At 43.3% G+C, this 22,823-nt stretch overlaps 1 protein-coding gene across 1 annotated transcript in view; it reads left to right on the top strand.

Annotated features, from left to right (window-relative positions):
- ATP8A2 (ATPase phospholipid transporting 8A2) overlaps nucleotides 1-22,823 on the top strand; it is a 1,572,980-nt gene that overhangs the window by 229,458 nt on the left and 1,320,699 nt on the right. The window contains exon 11 of the mRNA XM_030202396.1: nucleotides 11,449-11,576. Coding sequence (XP_030058256.1) covers nucleotides 11,449-11,576 — 128 coding nt within the window. The remainder of the gene's footprint in view (nucleotides 1-11,448; nucleotides 11,577-22,823) is intronic.

The raw sequence follows: 22,823 nt of genomic DNA, 5'->3' as shown, positions 1-22,823 counted from the left end.
TCAATACTCTGGGATGAATACCATCCAGTCCAGGAGATTTGCTACTCTTCAATTTGTAGAACTGCCCCATTACATCCTCCAGGTTTATAGAGAATTCATTCAGTTTCTTCGACTCGTCAGCTTCGAATACCATTCTGGCACCGGTATCTCTCCCAAATTTTCTTCGGTGAAGCCCAAAGCAAAGAATTCATTTAATCTCTCCGCTTTGGCTTTGTCTTTGTCTTCCCTGATCGCCCCTTTTACCCCTCGGTCATCTAGCAGTCCAACCAATTTTGTTGCTGGCTTCCTGCTTTTAATATACCTAAAAAAAATTTTACCATTTGTTTTTGCCTCCAACGCAATCTGTTTTTCAAAGTCCCTCTCAGCCTTCATTATCAGCGCTTTGCATTTGACTTGACATTCCTTATGCTGTTACTTATTATTTTCAGTCAGTTCCTTCTTCCATTTTCTGAAGGATTTTCTTTTAGCTCTAATAGCTTCCTTGACCTCACTTTTTAACCATGCCGGCTGTCATTTGATCTTCCATCCCCCTTTTTTAATACGCAAAATATATTTGGCCTGGGCTTCCAGGATTGTGTTTTTGAACAGCATCCACGCCTGATGTAAATTTTTGACCCTCGCAGTCGCTCTTCTAAGTTTTTTTTCACCGTTCTTCTCATTTTATCATAGTATCCTTTTTTAAAGTTAAACGCTAACGTATTTGATTTCCTATGTATACTTACTTCAAAGCTAATATCAAATCCGATCATATTATGATCACTGTTATCAAGTGGCCCTAGCACCATTACCTCCCGCATCAGATCATGCACTCCACTAAGGACTAGGTCTGGAATTTTTCCTTCTTTCGTCGGCTCCTGTACCAGCTGCCTTGATTTCAAGCAGTCCTTGATTTCATCAAGGAATCTTATCTCCCTAGCATGCCCCGATATTACATTTACCCAGTTAATATCGGGGTAATTGAAATCATCCATTATTATTGTGTTACCCAGTTTTGTCTGTTCATCCTGGCCAGGTGGACGGTAGTATATTCCTATCACTATCCTTTTCCCCTTTACACATGGAATTTCAATCCATAGTGATTCCAAGATGTATTTTGTTTCCTGCAGAATTTTCAATCTATTTGATTCAAGGCTCTCCTTAATATACAAAGCTACCCCTCCACCAATTCGATCCACCCTATCACTATGATATAATTTGTACCCCGGTATGACAGTGTCTCACTGGTTATCCTCCTTCCACCAGGTCTCAGAGATGCCTTTTATATCTAATTTTTCATTTAGTGCATTATATTCTAACTCTCCCATCTTATTTCTTAGGCTCCTGCCTTTCGCATATAGATATTTCAAACTGTTTGTTGTTCCTGTTTACATCATGCTCTGTACTTGACAGTATTAATTTGCAATCTTTTGTCTGATTTTTATTTTTGTTTGACACCTAATCTACTATGGTCTCTTTTGCAACCTCACTATCGGGATACCTTATCTTTCCTGTTTTGGTGATATCTTTGAAAGATACCTTATCTCGAACCATGCACTTTTGAGTGACTGTCAGCCTTAGTTTCTAGATTAAAAGCTGTTTTATCTCCTTTTTAAATGCCGATTCCAGCAGCCTGGTCCCACCTTGGTTAAGGTGGAGCCCATCCTTTCGGAATAGGCTCCCCTTTCCCCAGAATGTTGCCCAGTTCCTAACAAATCTAAAAACCTCCTCCCTGCACCTTCATCTCAGCCATGCATTGAGACTCCGGAGCTCTGCCTGTCTCTTGGGCCCTGTTCGTGGCACGGGTAGCACTTCAGAAAATGCTACCCTAGAGGTTCTGGATTTGAGCTTTCTACCTAAGAGCTTAAATTTGGCTTCCAGAACCTCTCTCCCACATTTTCCTATGTCATTGGTACCCACATGTACCAAGACGGCCGGCTCCTCCCCAGCACTACCTAAAATCCTATCTAGGTGACGGGTGAGGTCCGCCACCTTCGCACCAGGCAGGTAAGTCATTAGGCGATCCTCACGTCCACCAGCCACTCAGCTATCTATATGCCTAATGATTGAATTACCAACTAGAACAGCTGTCCTAACCCGTCCCTCCTGGGCAGCACTTGGAGACATATCCTCGGTGCGAGAGGATAGTACATCCCCTGGTGGGCAGGTCCTGGCTACAGGAGTACTTCCTACTTCACCAGGGGGATGCTCTCCTTCTAGCAGACCTCCCTCCTCCAAGGTAGCACAGGGGCTACCAGACTGGAGGTGGGACTTCTCTACAACATCCCTATAGGTCTCTTCTATGTACCTCTCTGTCTCCCTCAGCTCCACCAAGTCTGCTACTCTAGCCTCAAGAGAATGGACACGTTCTTTGAGAGCTAGGAGCTCTTTGCATCGGGCACAAACATATAACCGCTCACCAACTAGGAGATAATCATACATGTGACACTCAATGCAAAAGACTGGATAGCACCCCTCTCGCTGTTGGACTGCTGACCCCATCTTAGTATTTTTGAGTTTTTCAATAATTTGATACTTGCTAAAGTATTAAGGATATTAGCCTAATATAAAAATGTCTTTTAGTTTATATGGCATATTGTGTGATTTATTTAGTGTTTGCTTCTTAGATAGTAATGAAATGTATTTAAAACTCTGAGCACTCCTTGCTTGTTATCCTAATTACAATAACTGACTATAAATGAAGAGTGAGTCCTAGGGGTGGGTGGGAAGACTAAACTAGATCCACTATAAAGCAAACATCTCCCTCCAATGGCGAACGAAAGACTCACCGAATAAACAAGAATGAAAAACCTATACCACGAGAGGAAAAATAGACCCGGTAATATTCTGGCAACAGATCTACTATAACGAATGAACAATAAAAGCAGATACAATCCAATTCCTCTTAGAATGGGACAACAGATGCATATCCATATTAGACAACATTGCTCCAATCCAAACTAGAACCTCACATACAAAGAATTCAATACCATGGTTCAATGAAGAGCTGAAAAAACTCAAAACACAAGTTAGAAGGTTAGAACGCGCATGGAATAAAAAGAAAGACAACCCCACACTTAACGCCTGGAAACAACTCCAAAGAAAATACAAATATACCATAAGACAGACTAAAAGATTATATTACAAAACTGTAATTGGACCAAACTACAAGGACACACATAAACCTTTCCAACTCGTGAATAAACTACTAGATACTACACCAGTCACAACCAACAGCAAAGACGCACTGGGAGCAGACAATCTCGTGAGATACTTCAACGAGAAAATCGTACAACTGCGACGTAAGATACCTGTCAGTACCATCGAATATGATGAACTCCTTGACTGTCTAGACCCAGACAGAACCTGGACCAACTTCGAGACACTGTCAGAGGATATCATCTCCCAAACGCTCAAAAAATATGCCAAATCTCATTGCAAACTAGACATATGCCCAAACAAGCTTATGACATCTGCTCCTCAACAATTTATAACAGACATTACGAAACACTTGAATTACATGTTATAAAATGGACTCTTCCCGAAGGAGAAAGGAAACATTCTTCTCATCCCCATACCTTAAGACGCAAAGAAAATTGCCAGTGAACTAACCAACTACAGGCCAGTAGCATCCATTCCCTTAATAACCAAACTAACAGAAGGGTTAGTGACCAAACAACTCACAAACTACTTAAACTACTCCACTACTCCACAAACTACTTAAATACTCAATACTCCACGACTCCCAGTCAGGATTTTGGTCTAACCACAGTACTGAAACAGTACTAGTTACTCTCATGACCAAATTCAAACAAATGATTGCAACTGGAAAGAACATACTACTTCTACAATTTGACATGTCAAGCGCTTTCGACATGGTTGACCACGGAATACTACTTCATATCCTTGAGTACTTCGGAATTGGAGGTAACATTCTCAATTGGTTCAAGGGATTCCTAACCACACGATCATACCAAGTGACATCTAACTTGATTACTTCAACTACATGGATACCTGAATGCGGAGTCCCACAGGGATCCCCCCTCTCACCGACTCTATTCAACCTAATGATGCTACCCTTAGCCAAACTATTATCAAACCAAAACCTCAACCCATACATATACGCAGACGACGTAACGATCTACATCCCATTTAAACAAGATCTAAAGGAAATTTCCAATGACATCAACCAAAGTCTCCAGATCATGCATTCATGGGCGGATGCATTTCGGCTGAAACTTAATGCAGAAAAACCCCAATGCCTAATACTCTCCTTTCAACATAACAAGAACAAATTCACTGCCATCAACACACCAAATCTGAACCTTCCAATTTCAGACACCCTAAAAATTCTTGGAGTTACCATCGATCGACACCTAACACTCGAGAGTGTAACCAGGCAGCCAGGGATAGAACAATCTCCTCTAACCACAGGCTCCCGGTACAATGAAGAAACAGATATTCACCAGTAACTTCAAACTCAAGGACTTTATTCCATGCAGGTTTCTAGTACACAGTTCCAACAGCAGCATAGCACATACCAGGATTCAATACAGGCTTACAGGCTCTTTATCCAGTGCACAATAAACAGTAATTCGGTTCCCAAGACAAACAGTTCTTTCAGTTTATCATCACAGTTCCAGCACCCCAGCAGCAGTTTCTACCTTCTATCCTCTTTACCTTCAGGAGAGTTCAATATTTTAGGGACTCCTTCTACCCAAGGGTTTTCCCCTGCATCAGCTTCACAGTGAATTCAATACTTTTGGGACTTCCACTCACCCAAGGAATTTCAGCCTGCTTCAGTACTTTAGGGACCTCCCTGCCCAAGGGTTTTCAGCCTGCAAATACTTTAGGGACCTCCCTGCCCAAGGGGTTTCAGCCTGCAACTGCTTCTCTCTCCTGCTGCTCTCCACTGCTGCTCTCCTGGGACTCCTTCCCACCTGCCTAATCAATCCCTGGCTTCTGCCTTCACAACCAATCATTCTCCATTCATTAGCTTCTCTACACACCCATACCAGCTGAGTTCCTAATGAGGAGCTCCTGCCCACAGGGCTTCCTAGCTCCCTTTCCCCCTAGTGACTGCCAATCTACACCTCCTGTTAGCTTACACCCATGTTCTCCCTTATTGCAGCTAGGAGTCCAGTCCGGGTTTTCCATCTCACCCCCTGGCTCCTTGCCTGCAATGCCTTCTGGGACTTGTAGTTCAGACTGAAGCTGCCTTAACCCAACTATCCTGGATGTGACTTTATCACAAGAGCCACGCGAAAAACACAACCAAGAAGATGTTCCACTCAATGTGGAAATTAAAAAGAGTAAGACCTTTCTTCCCAAGGACTGTTTTCCGTAATCTGGTACAATCAATGGTGCTCAGTCACCTAGACTACTGCAATGTGCTCTGCGCCAGCTGTAAAGAGCAAATAATCAAGAAACTTCAAACAGTCCAGAACACTGCAGCTAGACTCATATTCGGCAAAACAAAATATGAAAGTGCTAAGCCTCTGTGAGAAAAACTACATTAACCACTTAAAGAACGCATCACGTTCAAAATATGCTCCCTAGTCCACAAAATCATTCCCGGAGATGCACCAGCCTACATGTCAGACCTGATAGACCTATCACCCAGGAATGCCAAAAGATCATCCCACACATTCCTTGATGTGCACTTCCCTAACTGCAAAGGTCTAAAATACAAACTAATGCACGCGTCAAACTTTACTTACTTGAGCACACAGTTATGGAACGCATTACAGCGCAACTTAAAAATGATTGCCGAACTAATGAACTTCCGCAAACTGCTGAAGACCCATCTCTTTAACAAGGCATACCACAAAGATCAACCAATGTGAACATACACAACTCCTCCACATATATTCAGAACTGTCTTACAATATCTGCTGTTATACTACTATCATATTTCATCATTATCATGTTGCCCAAGATTCTTCTGTAATACTAAATGTCTATTTTCTAGTATATTTCCACTATTCATGATGTATTGTAAGCCACATTGAGCCTGCAAAGAGGTGGGAAAATGTGGGATACAAATGCAATAAATAAATAATAAATAAATATCTGTTAATACTATGGTAGAAAGTTTAAGTTTTAAAACTAAGGGGAAAAGACTATGGAGATTAGTTGATAAAATATTTTTATTCTGCCTATCACTAACCTACAATTCCTCCTTTAAACCCCAATCTTTAAGTTCCCAAAGCACAAAACAAAATATTGTTCACTTATCAGAGAAATGTCCTCTTGTCTCAGAACTTCTCAGAAAGAAAGTTCAGTGGGACCTTTTCTCTTTATATAGTTTTGAATCTAAGGAGCCTTTTTTAAACAGGCTCTTTCAAGCTAACTCAGCAACCTATGCAAATATTCTACTTCCCCACACCTTAATTAACACCTATAATTGAGGTTACTGGACGTGCTACCTCTCCAGCAACCAATGAACAGAAAATAACTGCGTTTTAGAACAAGAGTTTTTGGCTGTTAAGTTTCTACCTGTAGAAAAGGTTTCAGTTTAAAATTATGGGAAAAATGCCTATTTCTAGGGAAACTTTCAGTTTAAAATTATAGCATTCCTGCGACTCCCCCACAGGTACTGCAGCCCAGCCAACACTTTGGGAGGATTCCTTCACTTGGAGCCTCACTCCAGGAGACAACTGCACTCAGGGTCTCTCTCCTGGAGACCTCTTCCCTTGGGGCCTCTCTGAGTGGTTCTGCCCCAGGGCATTTAACCACCTCTTGTCTGTGCCCCACCCCTTTGACTGAGCAGGTTAACACCACCTGCTGTAAGGTGGTTTAACTTCAACACCACTAAAGGAGTGTTCTTAGGGAAACCTGCTGCTATACCACTCACTCTTTCACAGCTGATCGTGTAGCAAGAAGAAGTAGTGTACAGCTGCATATCTGGTCACGTCCTCCTCCTTTGCACTTGTAAGCCCGTGTTCCTTTGAACAGTGTGGTTCCAAGGTAAAGTAAGGGCCAAGACAGAAGAGGAGGAGCTCATGGCTCAGTGTGCAGCCCCATGTGCCTCGTTTGCTTGATTGCTGGAGGGAGGGAGGCCAAGCCACTAAACTATCCAGCCACTGCTGCTGCCTTCAAAGAATTCAACATCAGAAGTGCAGAATTCTGTGCAAATTCTGCATTGTGAAGTAATGCAGAATTCTCCTAAGGATATTATTTTAGAATGGCAATACACATCCAAGAAATTTTCTCATTGGCATTTACACCTCCTTTCAGCTAACTTCACTTTGGGCATGGGCTTGAAAGGAGAGCCATATCCACCGAGAGGAGGGGACAAAATTCCTCAGGCCCAGGCTTCCAAGGGGTGCCCGGCACCGGGGTCTCTCTCTCTCTCTCTCTCTCCTGCTCCTGACGGGACTCGAATGATCGTGTCCCAACAGGAGCAGGAGAGAGAAAACTCTGGTGCTGCGGCCGGGCCCCCCTTGGAGGCTGGGGAGGACTCAGAAGAGCACCTCTAGCACTGCTGTTGTGCCCAGCTGAGTGGCTGCTTTTGTGTGCGCCTGAGAGGAAAAGCAGCCACAGGTGCAGGCAATCGGTGGAAGAGCAGTTCTGGAGGAACACGTTTTGTTCTGGCTGGGCCTCGGGATTCCAGCCAGCAAAGGTAATTGGATTGTGGGGGGGGGGGGGGGGGGCGGCAGCGATCCAGATGGGGGGGGGGGGGGGTGATGTTGGCTCTGCCTCGGGACCGGTTCAGTCTCTCGGCGGCCCTGGGGTGAGCTTGAGGAGGCAATTTGCTTATCTCTCTGGCATTTGTTGGTGCTGGTGAAGCTAAGTTTATAAAAGTTTGGAGGAAAAGGCCATAGGCTATTATTATGGGGATTTGGGGAAATCCACTGCTTATACCTGGAATAAACAGAATGGAATATTCTGTTTTTTTGGGTCCTGCGAGGTACTTGTGACCTACAATGGCTATTTGTTGGAAACAGGATGCTGGACTTGACCCAGTATAATAGTTTCTGATGTTCTTATATTCAGTTTTGCACACATGGTCTGTTTTTTGAGCTGGACAACCTATACCAGGGGTTCTCAAACCAGTCCTTGGGACACATCTAGCCACTCAGGTTTTCAGGACGTCCACAAATATGCATGAGATACATCTGCATGCGCTACCTCCATTCTAGGCAGATCTATTTCATGTTGGTATTCTATAAACCTGACTTGGTAGGTGTGTCCCAAGGATTGGGTTGAGAATCCCCTGCCCTAAACAAAGTTATCCTCAATGTGTTCCTTTAGCAACTGTACCCAACAAGGCGAGATGCAGAGCTATAGGAAATGAGAAAGGCACATTTTTTAGCCTCCAGAAAGGATTTTTCAGTAGTGGTCCATACTGAAGCAACTGATGTATTATGTCAGTCTCTTAGTGCTACAAGCTTAGCTGCATAATAGTACAGAGATATGTTTGGTAAGGCGACTCCTCCTTGACATTGGGGGCTCATAAGTTGCTCAGACTGATACAAGATACTTTATTCTGCCATAAAAACCTATATATGGCTATATTAATATCATATATAGAGCACAGTACATGCTGGAAAGTATATAAACCTGTCAAGATACCGATTTTGAGAATATTGACTCTCACTGACCAAACTGTAGGTGTCTTTCTTTATTGCTAAGTAATAATTAAGTAGGGAGATCAGTTTTCAGGTTTGTTTTAGGTTTATTAAAACTTGATATACCGCTTTAGAGAAAAAAATATTCCAGAGAGGTTTACAAAGGATAAAAACATTGTATAGGAATAACATTAAAGGAAGGGAACGTGAATGAAGATGGAACTACATTATTGGAAAGTGCAGTAAAAAGTAAAAGATTCATCAAGTAAGCATTTGTAATCTAAATCTCAGCAATACAGGCATTCCATACCTCATGATTGATAATTCCTCAATGGAGGGAAGAAGAGGGGGCAAACCTTATGGACCATATGCATCTCAAAATAAAAAAGATTTTAGAGTAGCACAAAAGTTTTGATAAGATCTTTCTAGTCAGAGTGATATAGTAGATGATGATGACGGCAGAAAAAGACCTGCACGGTCCATCTAGTCTGCCCAACAAGATAAACTCATATGTGCTACTTCTTGTATATACCTTACCTTGATTTGTATCTGCTATTTTCAGGACACAGACAGTAGACGTCTTGCCCAGAACTAGCCCCATTTTCAGGACACAGACCGTAGAAGTCTTGCCCAGAACTAGCCCTACCACCCAAACACCAGCCCCGCCTTCCAGTCTCGGCTTAGCTTCTGAGGATCCATTCCTTCTGCACAGGATTCCTTTATGTTTATCCCATGCATGCTTGAATTCTGTTACCGTTTTCATCTCCACCACCTCCCGTGGGAGGGCATTCCAAGCATCCACTACTCTCTCCGTGAAAAAATACTGCCTGACATTTTTCTTGAGTCTGCCCCCCTTCACTCTCATATCATGTCCTCTCATTCTACTGCCCTCCCATCTCCGGAAAAGGTCATTTGCGGATTAATACCTTTCAAATATTTGAACGTCTGTATCATATCACCCCTGTTTCTCCTTTCCTCCAGGGTATACATGTTCAGGTCCGCAAGTCTCTCCTCATACGTCTTGTAACGCAAATCCCATACCATTCTCGTAGCTTTTCTTTGCACTGTTTCCATTTTTTTTACATCCTTAGCAAGGTACGGACTCCAGAACTGAACACAATACTCCAGGTGGGGCCTCACCAACGACTTATACAGGGGCATCAACACCTATTTTCTTCTGCTGGTCACACCTCTCTCTATACAGCCTAGCAACCTTCTGGCTACGACCACCGCCTTGTCACACTGCTTCGTCGCCTTCAGATCCTCAGATACTATCACCCCAAAATCCCTCTCCCCGTCTGTAACTATCAGACTCTCCCCGCCTAACACATACTTCTCCCGTGGATTTCTACTCCCTAAGTGCATCACTTTGCATTTCTTCGCATTGAATTTTAATTGCCAAAATTAGACCATTCTTCTAGTTTCCGCAGATCCTTTTTCATGTTTTCCACTCCCTCCCCGGTGTCCACTCTGTTACAAATCTTAGTATCGTCCGCAAAAAGGCAAACTTTACCTTCTAACCCTTCGGCAATTTCACTCACAAATATATTGAACAGAATTGGTCCCAGCACCGATCCCTGAGGCACTCCACTACTCACCTTCCCCTCCTCCGAGCGAATTCCATTCACCACCACCCTCTGGTTTCTGTCCGTCAACCAGTTCCTAATCCAGTTCACCACTTCAGGTCCTATCTTCAGCCTGTCCAGTTTATTCAAGAGCCTCCTGTGGGGAACCGTGTCAAAAGCTTTGCTGAAATCTAAGTAGATTACGTCCATAGCACGTCCTTGATTCAATTCTCCTGTCACCCAGTCAAAGAATTCAATGAGATTCGTTTGACATGATTTCCCTTTGGTAAAACCATGTTGTTTCGGATCTTGCAACTTATTGGCTTCCAGGAAATTCACTATCCTGTCCTTTAGCATCGCTTCCATTACTTTTCCAATAACCGAAGTGAGGCTTACCGGCCTGTAGTTTCCAGCTTCTTCCCTATCACCACTTTTGTGAAGAGGGATCACCTCCGCCGTTCTCCAGTCACACAGAACCTTTCCCATCTCCAAGGATTTATTAAACAAATCTTTAAGAGGACCAGCCAGAACCTCTCTGAGCTCCCTCAATATCCTGGGGTGGATCCCGTCCGGTCCCATGGCTTTGTCCACCTTTAGGTTTTCTAGTTGTTCATACACACTCTCTTCCGTGAACGGTGCTAAATCGACTCCTTAAGGCATTCCTTAAGGTTGGGCCATTGATACTAAAAGCTTTTGATTGGATTGAATCAAAACAAAGATGGTGGAAGGAAGGAATATGTCCAGATTAAATGACCAAAAATGGAGGCAGGGTTTAGGGCATTCCAGGGGTGTCTGAGCCACACAAAAAGCAGGTATAAGTGAAATGCCTACTTTGGACGTTCCTCCTCCAGTACCTTTATATTCAGCGATGCTGCCTAAACTGATAGCACCACTGAAAAAATATGTATATGTCTAATTTGGAATTGTGAAAACTAAACACTTTCAAATTATATTATGCCTCTTCTACTGAATATTGATATTTGTTTTATGCAATGATGCACAGGAGCTTTTTCTCATTTTGGTAGCTCTGGTAGACCAAATAGCTTTCGTAATGATAACCAAACAACTTTGGTTATTTTTAAGATGTTCAGATAAAGATAGCTAGAAAAGGTATTCCATTGATATTATCCAGGGATGGCTGGCAGAGTACTGGGCTAGGTGCTGTCGTATCATCCTGCAGCCAAAAGAACTCAGTTTTGCTGGCAGGTTGGAACTCTTCTTGGCTCCATGCCTTATAAAATAATTATTGTAGAAAATTGTCAGTCCTAGTTATAATAGCTAATGATAGATAAAACATATCCTGTTAATGAGGTACTGTATGTTTCTTTCAACAGAAGCAATCTCTAACAATTTTGGATACAATCTTCTGACGTTTATCATCTTATACAACAATCTCATTCCCATTAGTCTGCTAGTGACACTGGAAGTAGTGAAGTTTACACAGGCTCTTTTTATAAACTGGGTAAGTAGTAAGAGTATATGTCTGTAAATAAACCTATGATTTAGAATTTGATTTTAGAGACTGTAATTTTCTTTGAAACCAAAATTATACATATTAACATAGTAGATGACGGCAGAAAACGACATGCACGGTCCATCTAGTCTGCCCAACAAGATAAACTCACATGTGCCATTTTTTGTGTATACCTTCCTTGATTTGTACCTGTCTTTTTCAGGGCACAGACCGTATAAGTCTGCCCAGCACTATCCCCGCCCCCAACCACCCGCCCCGCCTCCCACCACCGGCTCTGGCACAGACCGTATAAGTCTGCCCAGCACTATCCCCACCTCCCAACCACCAGCCCTGCCTCCCACCACCGGCTAAGCTTCTGGGGATCCCTTCCTTTTGAGCAGGATTCCTTTATACATTCTTCAAAGAAGCAGCACATATTTGTATTTTGTAATAGAAAACATTGAGCCTACAAATAGGTGGGAAAATGTGGGATACAAATGTAACCAATAAACAAATAAAATTTAATAATTGGTGAGATAGCTGGTTAATACATTTATGGTCATATAAGCAAATAGATAATACTAAAGTACTCCAACTCAATTGTTAATATTTTCTTTAATGAAAAACAAATGCACATTTATCATTCATACACAAAAATGGCTCCAAAGGAACTCTGCCTAACAAACCTTTCACACCACCAATCATCCACATACATCCAGTCTCAGCACTTTTCTTATAGTCATATTTTTTAAAATGACTAATTTACTAACTTGCTAGTTACTGCTGTATTAACTAACACTCTACAATGCATACATCACAGATAAAGTTACCCTGCTCCATGTAACAAACAGCCAACATAAAGTTTATATATAAATCCGCCAGTAGAGTCAATTTTGCAAAGTTTATATCAGCAACAAAAGGCAATCAACTTGTTTCCGATGGAGGAAGTTCAACTTGCAGTATTGTAGGACATGGTCCCAAAATGCCCACAATAATCAGTTCAAAATCCTGCAATTCATCCAATCATCACCGGAACATAGCTTAGATTGGGTATGCTGCTAAACTCCACAGATGAATGCAGTGCCAGGCTTGAAAACAGCTTCCGATGGAAACCACTGTACATAACCATTCCGATTATGTCATATCCCTCTAGTTCCTCTATGCGAGACCGCGTTTTGTTGTTTACTTCATCAGGAGGAACAACATCCAGTCCCTGAAATAATCAAAACATCATCGTATAGCCTACTATTTATACAGTGCTACATGCTAAATTTATCACATTGAATATTTTAAACCAATTCTGACTGCTAACCTTCTGGGACAACCAACACAGCAAGACTTTCCCGGACTTCAGACCGAATCCTGTTATACTGATCACATCCGGTGGAGGGCTTAAATACCTCACAATCCCGCTCACCAGGTGGCATATAAACATATTATATCCATTTGACTTCAAGATTGAGTCCCATAGGAGCCACCGTATTCCAATTGAAGATGTATCTTTGCTCAAGAGCAAGTAACTGTGCAGTAACATCCCCTTGAGCTCTAGAAATTAATTGTACCAAAACTACACAATGTACATCTTCAATAGTATGATTTGTTTGAAGCCAATGGGCTACTAATAGAGCCTCTCTCTTACGAAGCCTAAGGTTACTAATATGTTCAGGCAACCTCTGTTTTAATTTGCATTTAGTATGTCCAATATAATACATAGAGCATGGACATATTATACAATAAACAAGCTCTTTGCTATCACATGAGGTGTTGTGACGTAAATAAAAATTTTTTGTCGTACCCGGTATCATCACCATCCAACATCAAGGGAGTATTTACAATAAACACAATGGCCACATGGGCCATGTTTACCTATGCCCTGTGGTATCGATGGACACTTTAATAATTCTCCTAAGTTGGATTTACGAGGGTAAGCAATCTTGGGACGCTGGTCCAGTTCCCTGTGTACAGATAACACGTGCCAAAATTCATGAATGATCTGTCCGATCCGAGAAGCATTATGAGAAAGAGGAAGGACAAGAGTAACCAGTCTCTGTGTATTTTTAACTTTAGGCAAAAATAACCACGATCTATGAACATATAACGCTCTCTTAAATGCCCTTTTTATTACCTGCTGTGGATAGCCGCTCTTGAGAAAACGCTCAATCATAACTTTAGATTGAATTCTATACAGTCGTAGAACATACCCGCCTCAATCTCAAAAATTGTCCAACCGGAACACCCCGCCTGCATGCCACATGATGAAAACTAGTATAATGCAACAGGGTGTTCCGGTCAGTTGGCTTACGGTAAATGGTAGTAAAAAAAATCATGATGTTCAGTTTTAATAATTTTGACATCCAGGAACTCCATTGCAACAGTGTCAATACGAAACGTAAATTTAATATGAGGATCAGCCGCATTTAAACTCTCAATGAATGTTAGCAGATCAGTTTTAGATCCATACCAGAACATTATTACATCGTCAATATACCTCTTCCACAGCATTACATGCGAAAACTGGGAAGAGGTATACTGCAAGTTGAACTTCCTCCATCGGAAACAAGTTGATTGTCTGCCTTTTGTTGCTGATATAAACTTTGCAACATTGACTCTACTGGTGGATTTATACGTAGATAAACTTTATGTTGGCTGTTTGTTACATGGAGCAGGGTAACTTTATCTGTGATGTATGCATTGTAGAGTGTTAGTTCATACAGCAGTAACTAGCAAGTTAGTAAATTAGTCATTTTAAAAAATATGACTATAAGAAAAGTTCTGAGACTGGATGTATGTGGATGATTGGTGGTGTGAAAGGTTTGTTAGGCAGAGTTCAGCTGGAGCCATTTTTGTGTATGAATGATAAATGCGCATTTGTTTTTCATTAAAGAAAATATTAACAATTGAGTTGGAGTACTTTAGTATTATCTTGATGAAATATTGTACTCTGAGTTTAATTAATTTCCCCTATTGGCAGTAGGTCATATAAGCAAATAGCCAAGACAGATTAATCCTATGTACACATTTCTAAAACAAACCAATATAACCTTTGAAAGTAAGTTCTGCATATTTCAGTAGTCGTTTTATAAGTAAGCATTTACATTTCATATTTGTAGTGTTTTCCCCATTCAGTTAGGTGTGGAAGATCCACAAAATGCACTTAAATAAGGCACTTATATACCAAAGTTCAGTAAGCAGTTATGTGACTCAGCACATGGTAACTATTAGCGCATGGACATGGTGACTGTTCTGTATGACCGTGACCCATACCATGCATTATTACAGACGATAACTGCTTGCCATGGAAGGGGGCAGGAAACGGATGACCAAATTAAGGGCCTGAAGCAGAGGCACTTAACATAGCTCTGATATTTTAGCTAGAAGTCCCTCACCCCCAATACCCTTCCAACAGTTACATATAACCTCCCACCCACTGACACCCCCAGACATTTTTACATATAATCCCCCCCCCCCCCCCCCCCCCCCCCCCGTCTAGCAGGGAGCAGGAGTGATCCCCAGTTGCTCCTGCACTGTCAGGTGCCTGAGATCAAACTGGCTTCACTAACCTCTACTGGTAATCTTGATGTACTGCAGGTAGAGATTGGGAGAAGACTATAAGGAAATTTCAAATTGTTTGATATCCCTTGGAGTAACTGAAAAGTGGAAATAGTTTGACTTCACCAAAATATTGCCTCAGTCAGTATGTCCCTCCAAAATTAGTAGCAATGGGGTAAAGAAACTGCTGAGCTAGGTCATTGTGAGCCTAAGATTATTTTTAAAGAATTCCAGAGCTTTCTGTCTGAGACTATCGGAAAATCTTGACAGGCAAGAAGGAAGCTACAGCTTCATAGTGTTTGCCAAGAAACACTTCAGAGATACTGCAGGCATGTTGGAGAAAGTTTTGTGACCTGATGAGTTTCACTTTCTGGTCTCAGTGGTAAGCGATATGTGCTGTATGAAACAAACACCTTGCTATGGTAACATGAGCGAAAGTGGGCCATGCAGCCAGGGAAGACAAGTCACACTCACTCAGCAAGTTTTGGTGAAAGCAAATAATATTTATCAAAGTGTCTTGTAAGGAATCCTTTTCACTTCGCAAGTAAGGAGGAAGCAATATTCAAAGCTAATTCTGTAAATGTAACAGTGTCCTTGGGTGGTATACATGAATGTATCTCAGCTCAGCAGCAATTCTTACTAGTCTCTGGCCTGGTTCCTAGATCCAGAGTTAGCAGCATAATCCCTGACCTGAAGCCGACCAGGTGAAAACACAAATTCTTCGTTCCAAGTTGAATGTGGCCTACCTGCACATAGGGGGTCACAATTTCTCAGCTTCAGGGTGGATGCATCGCTGCTTCCCTCTGGGCTTCTTTAACCTAGCTCTGGCCTGGCCTATACTTTCTGGACCATGCCTTCCTGACTCCACCCCTCCTGTGCCACTTCCCCCTTGGGTGAGATTATGGGGGTTTAAGGTGGCTCTGCAACTGTGATGGAGTGTTCTTGAGGGGAAGTGGCAGCATCCTTTAGACTCTCTCACATTGCAAAATACCATTCCCACAGTAAAAAATGGCGATGGCAGCATTATTTTATGAGAATGTTTTGCATCATCAAGACAAGGAAACCCTGTTACAATCTGCTATAGGTCTGAAACTGGGGAGAAGATTCATCTTTCAGCAGAACACTGATCCTAAGTAAAAAGCAAAAGTAACAATGGAGTGGCTCAACAAGAAGAAAATGAGGGGTCCTTTTACAAAGTGCGCTGAAAAATGACTTACAGTAGTGTAGGTACGGGTTTTGGGCATGTGCTGATCCATTTTTTAGCGCGCTTGTAAAAAAAAGGCCTTTTTTTCCCCCCAAAATGGACATGCATCAAAATGAAAATTGCCACGTGTCCATTTTGGGTCTGAGACCTTACCACCAGCCATTGACCTGGTGGTAAAGACTCGTGCGGTAACCGGGCGGTAATGACCTATGGCGTACGTCTGTTACATGCACCCGAAAATAAAAAAATATTTTTTAGACATGTGTATCGGATGTGCGTAAAAAATGAAATTGCCGCAAGAGCCACGCGGTAGTGTGGCGGCTTAGTAAAAGGGCCCCTGAATGTTCTTGAGTGGCCAAGTCAAAGCTCAAACCTCGATCCAATAGAAAATCTGTGACAACACTTGAAAACTACAGTCCAAATATTAATACATTTAGTACTGTATACAGTCCCTACTCGACAGAGCTTACAATTTAGTCAAGATAGACAAACAGGACAAATAAGGGATTAGGGGTTTATTTATTGTGGGAATGATTAAAACAAACATAGGTACTGAACAGATGAATAGGGGTTTAAGTCAGTAGTTCCTAAACCTGGTCCTAGAGGCATCCCATCCAGTCAAGTTTTCAGGATATCCAAATGAATATTCATAAGAGAGATTTGCATGCAGTGAAAAAAATTTAAAAGTTACATAATAGTCAAAATATATTCAGTTTGTCATTATGAATATTCATTATGGATATCTTGAAAACCTGGCTGGATGGGGTGTCTCCAGGACCAGGCTTGCGAACCAATAAAAGCAGCCTCAAAAAGGTGGGCTTTTAGCCTAGATTTGAACAGGGCCAGAGATGGAGCATGATGTACCAACTCAGGAAGTCTATTCCAGTCATACGGTGCAGCAAGATAAAAAAAATGGAGTCTGGAGTTGGCAGTGGAGGAGAAGGATACAGATAAGAGTGACTTACCACCAGTGGTGTAGTAAGAGACAGGGGGCATAACCACGGGTGGGCCCAGGCCAAGGCCCATCCAGCAGTGGATGCATCTTAAAAATACCGGCATTCGCTGTACTGGCACTTTCTTCCAATGGGGCCCAATGCCGTGCAGCATCTCTTCTTTATTTCTTCCCTCACCTCACCCATCCCATGCCACCCCTTCCTCCCCTTTCTGCCTTCTCCCAGATGGTTCCACCATTCCCAGCGTCTTCCTCCCTCTCATTAATTTCCTTGCCTCCCCTTCCTCCCCTTTCTGGCTTCTCCCAGATGGTTCCACCATTTCCAGGGTCTTCCTCCCTCCACCCTTCTGCCCTCTCCCCCATAGTCCAGCATTTCTCCTTCTCTTCCCTCACTTCTCTCTTCCCTCACTCCCATTGTCCAACAGAAGGGCAAGCTGACATGGGATTTACATTTTTGTGTAATTCTTATTATTTAGCTTCTCAGTGACTCTTAACCTGTTCATAGCCTGTTCACAGAGGCCTAACTTTGCTCATAATTCTCAGTTATTGTTGTAAAGTTATTTTATGGTTCATGACCTGCATGCCCCATATAAACAGTTACTATTGAGTCAAAGGGTGTGAAGACTTTGTGATATAGTGAGCAGGCATGACATAGACCTGCCACAGTATAAAATAGAACAAGACTCTATTGTGTTGTGTATCAACTTATGTTTCAATCATTTTTATTGATAACAGGTAAATGAACAGTGTACAATTTTGCTCAGTTCTTTTAAGGAGGTAACACATTAATAACTCTTCTAACAAAGGATGTGCTTCTAACATATTTCTATCCCACCCCCCTTCCCGTACCCCCCTCTTCCCCCCCACTCTCAAACCCTTTCTCCACCCCTCTCCCACCCCTATAAACCTACTATACAAAGCTCAGGTATTCAAGTCTTCTCGTCTTCCTACACAGTCTCTCAATTTAGAATTCTACTTCTTGCTGCTGGTTGTAAGGTATCCCAAAAATTCGCCCAGGATTTTTCCAACTTTCTGCCCTCCACAGAGGAAAGATCTGTAATTCCACATCGTTCCAATTTCAAAAGCTCGATCATGTGTGTCCTCCAGGCCCCCAAAGAGGGGCCCCTGCTCTCTCTCTAGTTCAGCAGGATGGTCTTTTTTCCAACCAACACTGCTCTATGAAGAAAGGAGTTTAGACCTGGAGGGGCAGACCCTGCACACTCGTATCTTCCAAAAGTAGCAGTGGTTGTCTCTGTATAGTACTGCAGCCCCAATACCGTTTAGTTTCAGCTAAGATTTGAGACCAAAATCTCACAACCCGAGGGCAAGACCAGAACATGTGTCCAAGTCCCGCTGAGGTCTGCTCACAGCGAGGGCAGGCTCCAGTGCCTCCAAACCCCGCCTTGGACGCTCTGGCTGGTGAAATGTAGAGCCGCAGCGCGAACTTGTATTGTAATTCCCAATATCGGGTATATACAAAGGTGCGTAAAACAAAGGACAAAAAGGTCTGCAATATCTCGTCCGATACTTCCGCTTCCAAGTCTGTCGCCCATTTCTTCGCTCTGTCTTGATAGTCGATGTCCTCTGTGGAATCTTGAAGGTATCTGTGGTGAAACCTCAGAGGTACTGTGCTCTGAGCCCCCAGTGTCAGTGCCGTGTTCAACGTATCTTGCACGTCCTCACTCAGGTTAGTCCATCCTAATTTTACCATATAATGCTGGATCTGCAAATGTGCAAATTGGTCTGTCCCTGGCAGATTAAATTCTCTTTACAACTCCTGGAAGGGCCGCACTTTACCTTCATCTGTCAGCAGCTGGCATAGATAATGAATCCCTTTCTGCCGCCAATGGGCAAATACCACTGAGGATGATCCTTCCGGGAAATCCGGGTTGTGAAACAGAGGTAAAAAGGGGGTTGCAGTCCATTTAAACCAATGTTTTTTGTAAAGCCACTTCCAAGCTGCTCTTGCTGACAGAACTAACGGATTGTCTCCAAGCTTGGTTATGACTCCCTTGCCAGATAAATGCAACCACCACCCCAGAAGCACCGTGGGAGAGAGTGCCTGCTCCAATTGTGTGTTCGAAAATTCCTGATGCCCTGTTAGCCAATCTCTGATGTGCCTCATCGAGCATGCTAATGTCAAGTATCTTATATTAAGTAGACCCATCCCACCGTGGTTTGTATATTACGTTCAGAGGGAGCCGAGGCTTTTGTCCTCTCCACAGAAACACCTGTATCAATTCATTAAGTGCCAGCTCCTCTCTCTTTCTTAAGTATAAGGGCAGCATCTGGAACAGATAGAGCCATTTGGGGACTATCATCATTAACTAGTCCTATGCCACCTGATAAAGAGAGTGGACATGTGCCCCAAAGATGTAACAAACGCCTTGTTTCCGTCAGAGCTGGGATTACATTCTTATCATATAATAGCCCCAGATCAGAGGGAATGACCACACCCAGATACCGAATCTGACCTGCTGCCCATTGCAGTGGGAATGAATCCTTCCAATCATGTCGCAGCCCCTGATCCAAAGGCAGCGCCAGTGATTTGGCGAGGTTTAATTTAAAGCCCGAAAGCCTTCCATACCTTTGGACCGTATGCAGAAGGTGCCCTAAAGCTGTCTGAGGATTACTCAGCAGCAGCAACAGATCATCGGCATATGCCATCACCTTTATCTCGTGTTTATGAAGTCTGAAGATAGGACCCGAAGTGGTGAACTGGATTAGGAACTGGTTGACGGACAGAAGCCAGAGGGTGGTGGTGAATGGAATTCGCTCGGAGGAGGGAAAGGTGAGTAGTGGTGTGCCTCAGGGATCGGTGCTGGGACCGATTCTGTTCAATATATTTGTGAGTGACATTGCCAAAGGGTTAGAAGGTAAAGTTTGCCTATTTGTGGATGATACTAAGATCTGTAACAGAGTGGACACCCAGGAGGGAGTGGAAAACATGAAAAAGGATCTGAGGAAGCTAGAAGAATGGTCTAAGGTTTGGCAATTAAAATTCAATGCGAAGAAATGCAAAGTGATGCACTTAGGGAATAGAAATCCTCGGGAGATGTATGTGTTAGGCGGGGAGAATCTGATAGGTACGGACGGGGAGAGGGATCTTGGGGTGATAGTATCTGAGGATTTGAAGGCGGTGAAACAGTGTGACAAGGCGGTGGCCGTAGCTAGAAGGTTGTTAGGCTGTATAGAGAGAGGTGTGACCAGCAGAAGAAAGGAGGTGTTGATGCCCCTGTATAAGTCGTTGGTGAGGCCCCACCTAGAGTATTGTGCTCAGTTTTGGAGGCCGTACCTTGCGAAGGATGTAAAAAGAATTGAAGCGGTGCAAAGAAAAGCTACGAGAATGGTAAGGGATTTGCGTTACAAGACGTATGAGGAGAGACGTGATGACCTGAACATGTATACTCTGGAAGAAAGGAGAAACAGGGGTGATATGATACAGACGTTCAAATATTTGAAAAGTATTAATCCGCAAACGAACCTTTTCCGGAGGTGCGAAGGCGGTAGAATGAGAGGACATGAAATGAGATTGAAGGGGGGCAGATTCAAGAAAAATGTCAGGAAGTATTTTTTCACGGAGAGAGTAGTGGATGCTTGGAATGCCCTCCCGCGGGAGGTGGTGGAAATGAAAACGGTAACAGAATTCAAACACGCGTGGGATAAACATAAAGGAATCCTGTTCAGAAGGAATGGATCCTAAGGAGCTTAGCCGAGATTGGGTGGCAGAGCCGGTGGCGGGAGGCGGGGATAGTGCTGGGCAGACTTATACGGTCTGTGCCCTGAAGAGAACAGGTACAAATCAAAGTAGGGTATACACAAAAAGTAGCACATATGAGTTTATCTTGTTGGGCAGACTGGATGGACCATGTATTGACCATGCAGGTCTTTTTCTGCCATCATTTACTATTTACTATGTATTTGCTCGTGTGTTCTGATCTCGTTCAGCAAAGGCTCCAGGGACAACAAGAATAACAGCGGGGACAGTGGGCAACCCTGTCGTGCCCCTTTCCTAATCTCAAACCCTTCTGTTCTTATCCCATTGACTAATATCGTGGCCCGGGGGTCAGTGTATAGCATAGTGACAGCCTGCAAGAACCATCCCGTGAGACCTATCCACCGTAGTGTTTCAAACAGAAAGGCCACAGCACCCGGTCAAATGCCCGTTCTGCATCAAGTCTTTGTGATTTTGTGTCAGGGTCTGCTAATATGGCCAGGATAAATTTGCGCACATTGAGGACTGACTGACGTCCCCGGACAAATCTGGTCTGGTCCTCCTTCACCAACTGTGACAACAGTGGGGCCAGCCTGTCTGCCAAAATCCGAGACAAAAGCTTGGCCTCCACGTTAATCAGTGAGATTGGTCTGTAGGAACTAGGTTGCAGTGGATCTCTCCCTTTTTTTGGTATTAAGCTTATGAGGGCCGTGTTGGCATGCAAGGGGAATCGGCCTGCCTCTATGACTTCATTGAGGTACTCGGTTAGGGGTCCCAAAATCTGCAGCTTCAACATCTTATAAAATTCACCGGAGAGGCCATTGGGTCCCGGTGCAGAGTGCATCTTCAGTGTGCCTATTGCTTTTTGAAGCTCTTTTGCCTCAATCGGTTTATTTAAGGGGCCTAGTTGTTCTAGGGGAATCTTCCCCATGTTAACTGTATCCAAATATGCTGTTATGGCTTCTTTAATATCTCCCTCATTGTCCTCTCCTTTATACAAGTGGGCAAAATGTTGTTGAAATATACGTGCTATCTCGTCTGGATTATTGGTGATCCCCCCTGATTGCCTGCATATCGCTGCGATGTAATGGGGCTTCCGTGCGCCTTTCACCAGCCTCACTAGCAACCCTCCCGCCTTATCCCCAAATTTACACAATCTGTATTTTCTAAACAACAGGGAGCGTGCCGTGCGTTCCTGAAGTAAACTGTTCAACGCTACCCTCGTGGATGTGAGGAGTTCATAATTTTGCTGTGTTGGGTGCCTTCCATGCTGCCTTCTTAGCACCCGAATCTTCCGTTCCAGCTCCACTATACGCTGAGTTATTTGCCTGTTCCATCTACTTACATATGCTATAGCCTCTCCTCTTAACACTGCTTTGGCGGTGGACCAGAACAGTGTGGGGTCGTCTGCATGTGCCTGATTATGTGTGTGGAACGCATCCCATTTTTTGTGCATGTATTCTGTAAATTCTTTTGAGGAGTACAGATATGCCGGGAACCTCCACCCAGGGGATTGCTGTAAGTGTGGTGCTAACACCAGATCCACCCATATGATGGAGTGGTCCGAGATCTCCTCGGGGCCTATGACCGCTCCTGTTATTTTCTGGAATTTATCAGGGGAGGTTAGTATATAATCCAAGCGAGACTGCGAGTGATGTGCTCGAGAGGTATGTGTGTAATCTCTTTCCTCACCATGCAGTATTCTCCATGGGTCTAGTAGACCCACCCTCTGACAGAAGGAATCTAGCAGGGACACATCTGATGGAGTTCCTGGGTGCAAGTGCCTCAACCTGTCTAAAACTGGGTCTATCACTTGGTTCATATCTCCTGCAATCA

Source organism: Microcaecilia unicolor, chromosome 4 (assembly GCF_901765095.1).
Source record: "Microcaecilia unicolor chromosome 4, aMicUni1.1, whole genome shotgun sequence".
NCBI lineage: Eukaryota > Metazoa > Chordata > Amphibia > Gymnophiona > Siphonopidae > Microcaecilia > Microcaecilia unicolor.
Note: the sequence above shows the minus strand (reverse complement) of the source record. Positions and strands in the feature narration are given on the sequence as shown.